The sequence below is a fragment of the Equus asinus genome, chromosome 8, assembly GCF_041296235.1.
Source record: "Equus asinus isolate D_3611 breed Donkey chromosome 8, EquAss-T2T_v2, whole genome shotgun sequence".
Taxonomy (NCBI): domain Eukaryota; kingdom Metazoa; phylum Chordata; class Mammalia; order Perissodactyla; family Equidae; genus Equus; species Equus asinus.
The window spans coordinates 45,215,209-45,227,309 of NC_091797.1; the positions used below are offsets into that span (position 1 = coordinate 45,215,209).

Consider the following 12,101-nt stretch of genomic DNA (forward strand, 5'->3'; position numbering starts at 1 on the left):
GTCCACTGCCAAGATTTGAAGAGACACTTCTTCAAAGAAGATACATTGATAGCAGATGAGCACATGAAAAGTGCTCGATTTCATTAGAGAAATGCAAATTAAAACCACTATTCCATTTCTATAAAATTTCTAGAAAACACAAGCTAATCTGTATCACAGAAAGCAGATCATTGGTTGCCAGGGTGGAAGAACAAGACAAATGGGATGAGCTGGGAGATGCTGCAGGCAAGAATCACAAAAGGACGGAAGGAAACTTTTAGGCAGTAACGTATATGTTCACTATTCTGATTGCATTGACTGTCTCATGGCTGTATACATCCTTCGAAACTTATGAAATTGTACACTTTATGTAAGCTTAGTTCACTATATGTCAGTTATCCCTCAATAAATCTGGTTAAGGAAAAAAATGACTAGAAATAGAGGGGAGACATCCAAAGGCCAAACTCTGAACGTGACCTGCAATCAAGGAGGATAATTTTAACATGAAAAGAAAATCGTAATCACATTTAAATGGAATCATTTTTAAACCACGATTCCATAATAACTGTCTAAAAAGGAGACTGATGTAAGAAATACTAATATAATAGTTGTAACACAAAAGAAGGATGACATTATTAGCGATATTTTAAAAATAAATTTTAATATGTAGAAAAGAATAGACAGAAGTGTGTTCCCCTCCTTTTTTTAAAAGTATATATGTCTACATATGAAGTTCGTTTATATGAAGAATGGATGGATTTGGGTCCTGGAAGTAGGGCAAATAGTTGAAGAAAAATAGGATCAAGAACACAAAAGATCAATCAGCCCTGGTAATCACACACTGAGAAACAGTGAGAAGCAGAAGCAACACTGCTGGCCATGTGTCACCGGAGACAGTCTAACTGTATACACTCATGGACAGCCTACTGCCCTGAATCAAGTCCTCATCTCTTGGGGATAAACACCTCTGAGTAATGAAACTTTTCATTATAAATAGGTGCTAAGAAGGTATGCCTCAGTTTGCACAAATGGTATTAGACCAGGTCTAGTTAAGTGCTAGTGTTTAAATATTTAAGAGGACTTTATTTATTAAATCAAGTTTGATTTATTAGCAGCATAAGTAGTTATATATTTTGAAACTTTTAAAGAGATTTATAAATTTAATAAATTGAGCAGTAACATAGCACAAATATTGTAACTGTATACACAGCACAACACAAAAATCGCCTTGGGTGTTAAAGATTATAATATTGTAAGTAGCAAAGATAGTTTTAGTTCTTTTATAGGCAGAAAGGTGAAGATCTCCATGTTAGTTGTTTCTAGAACTCTGTAGACACATCAGCTTGTGGCCAAAAATAATATGAGATTAGAATTGTATCATCTCATTGTGCAAATTTGGTCCCCAATTATTAGTGACAGACATATCAACAACACTCACAGTGGGTCAAATGAGGAAGCAATATGGGAGCCATCAGGGGCACCAGAAGCCAGGTTCTCAAGTGCAGTAGAGGATTCCAGAGGAGCACGGCTCTGAGGTGACCCACATCTGTGGCAGCTCCAGCGACAATGACAATAAACTATACAGTTACCACTTGCTGAATTCTAGGCGTGTTCGGTCAATTGAATCCTAACAATCCTTGATGAAGCTGCTGTTGTTGTTATTGCTATTATTAACAACAGGTGGAAACTGAAACACACAAATTTGCTCCTGGTGGCACTTGGCACATTAGATCAATTACCAACCTGGATTTGAATTTAGAAATGCCTAGCTCCAAAGCTCTTAAACTGGCACATAGTGAGCACTCTAGATCCTAAATAATAAACAATTCCAAACCTTAGGTGCAGTACACCTGTTGTATCGAGCCAAGAGGGGGTAGTGATCCTCCCTATACCCCATCCAGATGGAATGGCCCCGTTTTTGTTTGCTTGTTGCCCACTGATTAGATGTCTTAAAGGAGCCTCTTTCTCTTGATTGACACCTGTGGACTGCGTATCACCCTGATAGGTGAGAAATAGTCATCAGGAGAGAATGCAATGGCCACCATGACAGAGTTGAGTTCCACAGAAGAAAAGAATAAGTACTCCCAAGATACGCAAGTGGATGAGAAGCTCATTCTCAGGAAAGGTAAACTCAACCTCGGCTACTTGGTTTTAGGATTTTATGGGGGGTTCTTTATCTACAATGTGATGATACAAAGAAATGAATTTATATTTTGTAAGTTGTTTAATTCTTTTAGAAAATCAGATACTATTAATGTACATTTTGCAAATACATGAAGGAAACAAATACCACTATTCTAAAAATGTCTTTTATTTTTGATGATTACCTTCTAATCTTTGTCCATATGTATTTACATTCTCAATAATTGCTACCAAATGTCTACACGCAGTATTGTGTATTCTGCTTGTTATTGCATGTAATTTTATAAACATAATTGTATTTCTTAATTAGGTAAAGTAAGAAAAATTAATTACAGAAGGTTTGAAAAGTCAAGAAATGAAAAAAGTTTTTAATAAGCTTAATTCAACCACTGTAATTTGTTTTTATTGTCTTCCTTTTATATTTATATTTTACATAGTTCTATGCTGTATATTTTTCAATTTGACAACAGTTACTTTTCCATACACTTTATAATACTCACAATCATTATTCTTAAAGGATATATATTATTATTCCAATACATCCAATAGTTAAAGTATTATTTACCTGAAAAAATCCTCCTGTGGTTGGATATTTAAGTTGTGGAGGTTTGTTACTTAGCTATTATATATATGTTGTTACATATTATAATGTTTATATGTTTATATGTTTATATAAACATTATATGTTTATAATGTTATATGTATATAACATATATACTATGTGTTACTGATATGTTATATATTATGTGTATATTATATGTTATATACATTATATATTATAGCATTATATATATTCTAGGATATATATAAAATATATATATGAATGTCCTCTAATATAACACTTGTCTACAGTTGGAATTTTTATTTCCTCAGGGTTTATTCCTAAGAAATTAAAAATTTTAAGCCAAAGTTATAAACATTTCATTTCCATTAGCCACTATAGAACCTTAGGGTTTTTTTAAAGATTTTTTTTTTTTATTTTTTCCTTTTTCTCCCCAAAGCCCCCCAGTACATAGTTGTATATTCTTCGTTGTGGGTCCTTCTAGTTGTGGTATGTGGGACGCTGCCTCAGCGTGGTTTGATGAGCAGTGCCATGTCCCCGCCCAGGACTCGAACCAATGAAGCACTGGGCCGCCTGCAGCGGAGCACGCGAACTTAACCACTCGGCCACGGGGCCAGCCCCTAGAACCTTAGGGTTTTTTTGGGTTTTTCTTTGAGGAAGATTAGCCCTGAGCTAACATCTGCTGCTAATCCTCCTCTTTTTGCTGAGGAAGACTGGCCCTCAGCTAACATCCGTGCCCATCTTCCTCTACTTTATATGTGGGACTCCTACCACAGCCTGGCTTGCCAAGTGGTGCCATGTCCACACCCGGGATCCGAACTGGCGAACCCCAGGCCGCCAAAGCGGAACATGCACACTTAACTGCTGCACCACCGGGCAGGCCCCAGAACCTTAGTTTTTAATATGAGCAAAAGTGAAGTCCCAGAGAAGATTCTGAGCAAAAGAGGGGGTGATCTAATTTATGGCATGACAATTTACTCCAATTGCTGTATTGGGAATAGATTGGAAGAAGGAAGTCGAGTTGAAGGCTATTGCAAAAATCCAGTCAAGGCATGTTGGTAGAATCACATGGAAGAGACTCTAAACCAAAAGAAGCAGTGGCCCTGGTGAGAAGTGGTTGGATTCTACGTACATTTTGAATGTAAAGACAACAGTATGTACCAGACAGATTGGACATAAGATGTAAAAGAAAGAAATCAAGGATAATTATAGCGTTTGGAAGGATGGAATTTCCATCAACGGAATTGAGAAAGAATCCGGGCAGAGCAAGTTTGGGAGTGGAACTCAGGAACTAGTTTTGGATCTAAGTTTGATTTGTTGATTAGTTGATCGATTGATTTTTAGTGGAACAAAAAAATGATGCATCTTAAAATCAACGGCAGCTCCAATTTTACAAAGTGCAATATTACTATTATATCTTGACTTTATTTTGATTTAGAACATGAGATATTACTGCAACATTAATTTTCCATATATTTAATCAGTCATCTCAGCACCACTGATTACATCATTTAGCTTTCTTCTATTAGTTGCCATAACATTCTTTACTCACTATATCGTTCTTTTGGAAGTTTTTCTATTGTTCCTTGGATTTTTTTGCTTATTCTTTTTTCCATATAATGATGTATTACCATTTTACCCTCATGACAAATTTCAATGCTTTATAATGCAAAGATCTTTCAATGCTTGCCCTCGCCTCCAAAAAAATTCTTGTGTAGTCTGTTAATATATTCTGCTGATATTTATTATTTTTTCCAACTGTACTTATTTTCTATTCTTGCAAATGTATTACCACAAACTTAACAGCTTACAATGACACACAATTATTATGTCGTAGTTTCTGTGGGTCCGAGTTCCAGCCATGGAACTCTGGTTCTTCTCCTCCGGGTTTCACAAGACTGCAATCAAGTTGTTGGCCAGGCTGCATTCTCATTTGGAGGCTAGACTGGGAAAACCCCTCCGTGTTGGGGGGCCCATAGTTGGTGTATTAAATTAAGAATATGTAGATTCTGACCCACTGAATCAGGAGGCACAAGTCACTCACGTGGGATCAGCAGGTAGCTCACTCAGCATCAGAGCTCCCACTTCAGGGAAGTGAAAACCCCAGGGTCATTATGATTGAAGGCACAGTTTCAATACACTCATGCAAAGGAATAAAAGTCACAAGATTTATTGCTTACAGATCCCAGAAACAAAACAGGGGAGTAGGAAGTGGGAGGGATGCAATGAGCTGGGGCAAGGGCCGTCCTCCGTCCCAGGTCATAAGCAATCAGGAAATAGTGAGCAGGGTGGCAAGCACCTATTACTTATAAGGTGACTGGGGATAAGGCCATTAATTTTTTGTGGACTCAACTCTAAGTGGTTCTTTTAAAGTTGCCCTGGGAAAAGCAAAGCAGGAACTTGTTGTGGGGATCCTAAACTCGAGACCTTATCTAAATATCCAGATTCTGGATGTGAGTAGAGTTGTCATACAGCAAAATGCCTAGGCAGCAACTCAAAATACGAGGTTCTGACTGTTTTCTCATCACACCAACTTCCAAGCTCATTTAGGTTGTTGATGGAATTCACTTCCTTATAGCTACACAGTTGAGGGTTCTGGCTTTTGGCAGGATTTTGGCTGGAGGCCACTTTCAGGTCCAAGAGGCTGTCCATAGTTCCTTACCAGATGGCCTTCTCCAACTTTGTGCTTACTCCATGAAGCCCACAAGAAGAGTGTCTAGCTTCAGTTTGCTAAGATGGAGTCTTGTATAATGTAATGTAATCATGGGACTGACATTCCATCACCTTTGCTGGCTAGAAGTAATTCATAGGTTCTGCCCCCACTCAAGGAGAGGAATTTACACAAATTTGTGAACATTATAGGGTGGAAATCATTGGGGGTCACCCTAAGAACTGTCTATTACATCAAGTTAAAAATCATGTCTCCTGGATCCTGATTAGAATAGTATTTAATTCCTCAATATAAACATCCAATTTCAAAGGTCCATGATTTATGGCATCAATGCTCTCTTCCAGTGCTTAAATACTGTGCCTTCAAAATATTTACTGATTCAGACAGTCTCTCACACACATGTATAAACTCACACATTTTCATGTGGCTAAGGGGAATCATTGAAAACATTTAACAGCCAGTATGGCAATGGCACCAACCTATTAGAGTAGACACCACTGCAACAGTTCATTCAGCATGGAACCAGGAAACAAATAACTTTTAAGGACACATACAGTAGCCTGTAGAGAACACTTAATACCTAGCAAACACCAGGCTAAGCCTTTTAAAAACACCCTCTAGTAAATCTTTCAGCACTCTCATAAGGCAGGTGTTCCACCTACTCATTCGTGAGCCATCAGCCTCTTGGTTTGCTGATACTCTCTTTCAGTAGCCTTTGGCTCTAGTATCCCAAGGCAACTTGGGGAAATCAGAGGCCACAAGAACTCATAAATTAAGTTGATTTGATTGACATAGGAAATCACCACCCAGCCCTTAATCAGGAAGGAAAACCTTTGCAAAGATATTATATTTGAGCCCCTCATTCTAATTACAGTATATTTTCCAGCTTCTTCCAAATTATTCCTCCCCTCTCCATTCACTACAAAGACTTGTGTTTCACTTAAAGAAAAAACATTGTGGCCTTGAGGAGAAGGCTCTTTTCTTAATTTCAAGGCACTTCTTTTCCGGAAGTTTGGAGGACATTTTGAAGACGCAGGGTGTTGCTTTCTTCTCCCACACTATACAGCCATATAAACCCCACAGATGAGTGCTCTTGGGTTGTAGCAAAGGTATTCCCATGGCATCATCTGGGACAAAATAAAAGCCACCATACACATGCAAAACGGTGGCTAAGAGCATAGACACCTGAGCTACACTGTTAGCTGGCCTCTCTGCACCTGTGTTTCCTCATCTATATAATGTGGATAGTAGTAGCAGCCGCCTCCTAGGATTGTTGTAAGGATTAAATGAGTTAATTCTCAGTCATCATGTTACATAGCCTATCAGAACCTGACACACCCACTGACTCTCTCCTCACTGAAGCCATTTTTCCCTTGGCTTCCAGAATGCCACACTCTCCTGGTTTTCTTCCTACCCCACTGGCCATTCCTTTTCAGGTTCCATTGCTGGTTTCTCCCCATTTACCCAACCTCTAAACATTGGAGAGCCCCAGAGTCAGTCTTTGGTTCTCTTTTCTCTTTATTCTCACTTCCGAAATATCATGGCTTCAAGTATCATCTGTAGGTTATTAACTCCCAATGTTATTTCTCAACCCCTACCTGTCTTCTCAACTCTAGAGTTGTATGTCGAACAACATTCTCAACACTTTCTCTTGGGTGCCTAAGAGGCATCTGTCTTAACTGTCCGATAATAAGCTCTTTATCAACCTCGCTTCCCCAATCTGCTCCTCCCATAGAACTCTCTTCCTCAGTGACTGGCAACACCATTTGTCTAGTTGTTTACACTAAGAACCTCTCCAATGCCCCTCCCCAGTCCATCTGTAAAATTGAAACCTTGATTTACTTTAGTTGACTGGGATTTACCTGGGATCTGATTACGTCTTAGCTCCTCTATGGCTAGCATCCTAGTCCAAGGTTTTTCATTTCTCTTCTGGATTATTGCAATAGTTTCTTCCTGGCGATAGTCATCTTTTCTGGAAATACAAAAACACATTATTTGCACGCTGTACTTATTTCTTTTTCTACTATTTTTTCATCATATTTTTTCATTGTGGGTGTTAATTTCTCTAATGAGAAAAACTTCCTAGAGGTTTAATTTCAAAATCTAAATGAAAGTTTGTCCCCAATGCCTGAAGACAAATGAGAAGAATAACCAACTACATAACCAATGAACAATTCTTTCAAAGGTTAAAATTTACAGTATACATATAATTTAGAATACAGTACATATAAATTGTATAATTTAAATATGTACACATATACATATTTTTATTTATACGTATGTATTTACTTTTAGTATATGTGTGTACTATATATCTATATCTGTATCTATGTCTATATCTATTTACTTATGAGTAATTTCATCAACTATAGAATAAAATAACCTAGGAATGGGAGAGACAAAATTACAGGAAAGACAGAATGCCCCAGAGCAAGTCAGGGTCTATAAAACCATGGTATAAACCACCCTTTGCCTCAATTCAGTGATTTCCTCCTTTTGTATCTTTCTTTCCTAAAGCCAGTAGAAATGCCATCTAAATCATCCAGTGATGATCTGTGGTCCTTTTCTGTATTATAACTTGTGAAAGACAAATGATGTCTCCATATGGAAAGCACTAATGTAATGTCATAATGTTTCCAGCTCCAAGCTTGTGTTCCACCCGCTATGGAATAGCCTTCCTCGCACATCTCTGCAACTTCACAATAATGGCACAAAATGTTATCATGAACATCTCCATGGTCACCATGGTCAACAGTACAGGCCATCAGTCCCAGTTTAACAACTCCACTGAGGGGCCGCCTGTTGACTCATTTGGAGGCCCAAATAATGCCCCAAAGAGTCTTCCTGCAGGGGTAAGCAATGCAAGATTTAAGTTGTGCTCTTATTTTTCTGTTTGTTTGTTTGGACATTTGTTTTTCTAGAGTTTATAGATTAGAAAGTTTTAATTAAGAAAATAGCGATTTGAAAGCAAGCAAAAGTCTAAAGAGGCTTCTTAAGTTATGGAAGAGTCTTCCTGTGAATGGCTTACTACAGCCTTCTCTGTTTCTAGAAGGCCCCTGTGTATGACTGGAGCCCTCAAATCCAAGGCATCATCTTTGGTTCTATCAACTATGGCATGCTGCTGACACTGGTTCCCGGTGGATACCTGGCTGGAAGAGTAGGAACAAAACGAGTGCTTGGTTTTTCTTTGTTTGGATCCTCAATTCTCAGTCTCTTCACCCCTCTGGCAGCTGACCTTGGACTGGTTTTCCTTATTGCAACTCGACTTCTCCAGGGCCTAACCCAGGTAGCTAGGCATTTTATAAATATGAGCTGGATGTGAATTTCTATACGGTACCACGTATCAAGAACTCTATTTTTATTTCAGGGATCAGTCTTTGGGGGTCAGTTTGCACTTTGGGAGAGATGGGGTCCTCCACATGAACGAAGCCGCCTCTGCTCCTTTGCTTTATCAGGTAAAAACATATAACTAAAGTGAGTCTGCTACAATCTCACATTCTCGCACTGGGTTCCTTCACAATTTTTCTGTTGCATGATTCTCTGTCTTCTCCTCAATGTTCATCAAGTATTTATCAATTAGAGAGATGGATCGTTTGTGACATGACTTTCAGTTATTTTTCCCTAGGTTGTCATTTGTAATGTGACTTTGCCTATACTGATTTTTTCCATTTTAAAAAAATATATTTTTGTAGTGTCAAATTGATCATTCTTTTCTTTTACGGCTTTTGAATTTTGAGTCATAGGTGGAAAGTTCATAAAAGCATCCACCAGTGGTTTTTCTTGAATTTGTATGATTCTGTTTTTATATTATTTTGGAGTTTATGCTAATATTCATTGTAAGGTATGGATCCAACTTAATCTTCTTTGGAATTGCTCTCAGTTTTCCTGAGAATTTCTTTCTGATAAGGATCTGCCTGAACAGTGTACCTGGAATAAATATTCTGGAGGGAGAAGCTTAGGTTATATCAGGGAAGAATGAAAAATGGAAAGAATATGGCTAACAAACAGGAGATTGCCTAAATGGGTGCTGGGAAGAAAAGAAGGGTAACTTTCTAGGTAACTTGTAGATATCAAGAGAGCCAGGGACTCTTCAAGTCTGGCAAACAAACCACACACACACACAGACACATACACACACACACACACACACACACACTTGCACCCTACCTGACCTCATGCTCCTCTAGAGCCCTTAACAACCCTGGAGGATTAGTCTCTGTCATCAGAGCTTGTATTCACTGATTAGGGAATGGAGGTTCCAATTTGGACTAAAGAAACTCACTTCAGTTAACAAAACTAAGGGAGGTCCTCAAATATAAAGAGAATTGACCTCCATAAATCCTCAAACATTTGAAGGAAACCAAGAGTATGAAAGAGAGAGACCAAACCCAAAACCATAAGAACAAGTCCAAATGAAAAATAAATTAATAAAGGAATTAGAAGAAAATTTTAAATAATTGACAAATAACATCAGAGAAATCCAAGGGAACATGGGTAGGCAGCATTTATTTAAAAAGAACAGATTGTGTAAAAAACAGTTACTGCTAATTAAAAATATGATTGCCAAAATTTTTAATCAAAATGAGTAATCTGAATTTCTAAATGAAGGGAGATGACCGTTAAATTAGTGAATTGGACAGATAGGTTGAGGGATTATCCCAGAATACAATGCAAGAAAATCAGGAGTTAGAAAACAAAAGAAAATTTAAAAGACTTGGAAGGAAGACAGTGATCTTATACAAGGGGCAATGCCCTTTCCTCTCATTGCTTATTATACAAGGATAGAGCAACTGGAATAGGTAAACTGAGAGTGACTAGAGGAATCTTAGAAACCTACAAGACTGCAAGTTCCAGAGATCTCCTTGTGTTTAGTGTTGGAGGAATATCTTGGCATACCCAGGCAGGTGGTCTTTTCTGGCCTTTAGAACCTGGTTCAGAGAGCACAGAGCCTTTGGCTGTCTGAGAGAGCCCAATAGAAAGTCACTGGAGGAACCCATCAACAGGTGGAGTAGACAGAATCTACCTGCTTACCTCAGTAGTTCTTATACAAACTACCATTTCCAGTGATACTGGGGTTCCTCAGCAGGCTGCACTAGTGAACAGGATCACTCAGCCCATGAGGTTGGAGGAGGACTCCCCAAAAAAGGCTCCTGCCCTCAGTGGAAGGGCCCAGGTACTGCCAGCCTCTAGGAAAAAATGGATCTTCCTCTAAGGGGGCCCACAGTGGCACATCTATAGGCAGGAAAGTTTGTAGCCACTTAAGGAGCTCAATAACTTAAGAGAGGAGGACTAAGTAGCCCAAACAGAATTGCCAGCTCATATTTGAGACAGGCCTCATAGATGATGGAAACACATACATACACACACACACACACCCCTTTAATCTAAAGATGATGCAATATCATACAGCAATGAAAATGAAGAAACTATAGCTGCATGCAATAACATGGGTAAGTTTTAGAAACACAAATGTTGAATGAATAAAGCATGTCTAAAATTGCCTTAACGCAATGGAAGCCCCAGGTATACTACCAGGCAAGCTATCCCAGAGGTCATGGAACAGATAGGCTCACAGGCCAAATTAGGTACTATAATTGCACAGTTTGTTAAACCACAGAATGAGAGGTAAGATGCAAAATGGGGTAAATTAACACATTTAAGATAGGGTGCAACCAGGTGGAAGGACCACACCACCTGAGTCAAGCATGCAGAATGTTCAAACACTATCTCTCTGTCTGACTCTATCTCTCTATCTCTCTCTATCTCTCTGTTTCTTTCTCTGCTCCATCATCCTTCCCACTGATGGTGTGGATATGAGAACTAGCGTTGGGCTTCAAGCAAAAGAGCCCACAGAGGGGAGGCATCCTGGGCCAATGACACACACTCACTCTATGGGAGAGAAAATGGGATGAGTGCAGCTGACCACAGCTCAGTTTACTAAGTAACCTATTAGTGTCATGGGTTTTATTTATGTTTCTTACACAGAGGACACAAAGGGCCAGAATGGGTATTCCCAGTGGATGGCTAAATTAGGCCTTCACAAATATTGCGTCAGCAATGCTGTGCTGGTAAACAGGCTCTGTAGGAAGAAAAAAAAAAAGCTGATTTATAGTATTTATCAATTTCTGTTCTCTAAATACTCCCACTATGGCTGATTTAAAGATATCCACCCTAAGTCACTGAATGCAGGGTTAGGAAGAGGTGTTCACAATGAAATTTCACCAGCTCCAGCACTCCACTGATTGAGTGCTCATATGCCCTGAGAATGTACAGGGTCTCATGTTTATAATTACTGCCTGACTAATGTTATGTGTCTCTTGGTCTTTGTATCTTTTTCTGTCTATATTCAAAGACAAACATGTTGTTTTTAGTAAATTACTTGTCTTTAATTAACATAGCTTATAAATCTCGTCTCTCTATCTCACAATCTGCTGACTTAATCATTGTCTATACCTAATATATCTTAGGATATTTTCCTGTGTCTTATAAGATGAATTTATTCATCTTCTATGGTAGAAATAAAAATTCTCGAATAATAAAGCAAGGACACATTACAATGTCCTAGATGAGAACATCCAGGATGATATCACCTTAATAAAGATCAAAAAATCAAAACAAAACATACGCATTAGGTATACATATACATATATGATTCATATATATATCGTATAACATATATATGAACAACATATATGATACAGTTCTCATACACAGATAGATAGATATGTTTGAGCATTAAGTGATTCA

The 12,101-nt window shown here is 38.3% G+C and overlaps 1 protein-coding gene and 1 long non-coding RNA gene across 3 annotated transcripts in view; one reads left to right on the forward strand and one right to left on the reverse strand.

Moving 5' to 3' along the window:
* LOC139045881 (uncharacterized) overlaps positions 1–7,385 on the reverse strand; it is a 30,539-nt gene extending 23,154 nt beyond the window's left edge. Inside the window, exon 1 of the long non-coding RNA XR_011505175.1 lies at positions 7,217–7,385. This is a non-coding gene — a long non-coding RNA (uncharacterized lncRNA). The remainder of the gene's footprint in view (positions 1–7,216) is intronic.
* Positions 1–12,101, forward strand: part of SLC17A3 (solute carrier family 17 member 3) — a 36,457-nt gene that overhangs the window by 5,328 nt on the left and 19,028 nt on the right. Inside the window, exons 2-5 of one of the 2 annotated variants that reach the window (XM_014851581.3) lie at positions 1,985–2,104; positions 7,995–8,206; positions 8,407–8,640; positions 8,722–8,809. In XM_014851581.3, coding sequence (XP_014707067.1) covers positions 2,014–2,104; positions 7,995–8,206; positions 8,407–8,640; positions 8,722–8,809 — 625 coding nt within the window. In that variant the 5' untranslated portion in view covers positions 1,985–2,013. Of the gene's footprint in view, positions 1–1,984; positions 2,105–7,994; positions 8,207–8,403; positions 8,641–8,721; positions 8,810–12,101 lie in introns of both variants that reach the window. The other variant, XM_014851580.3, reaches the window with a different exon arrangement.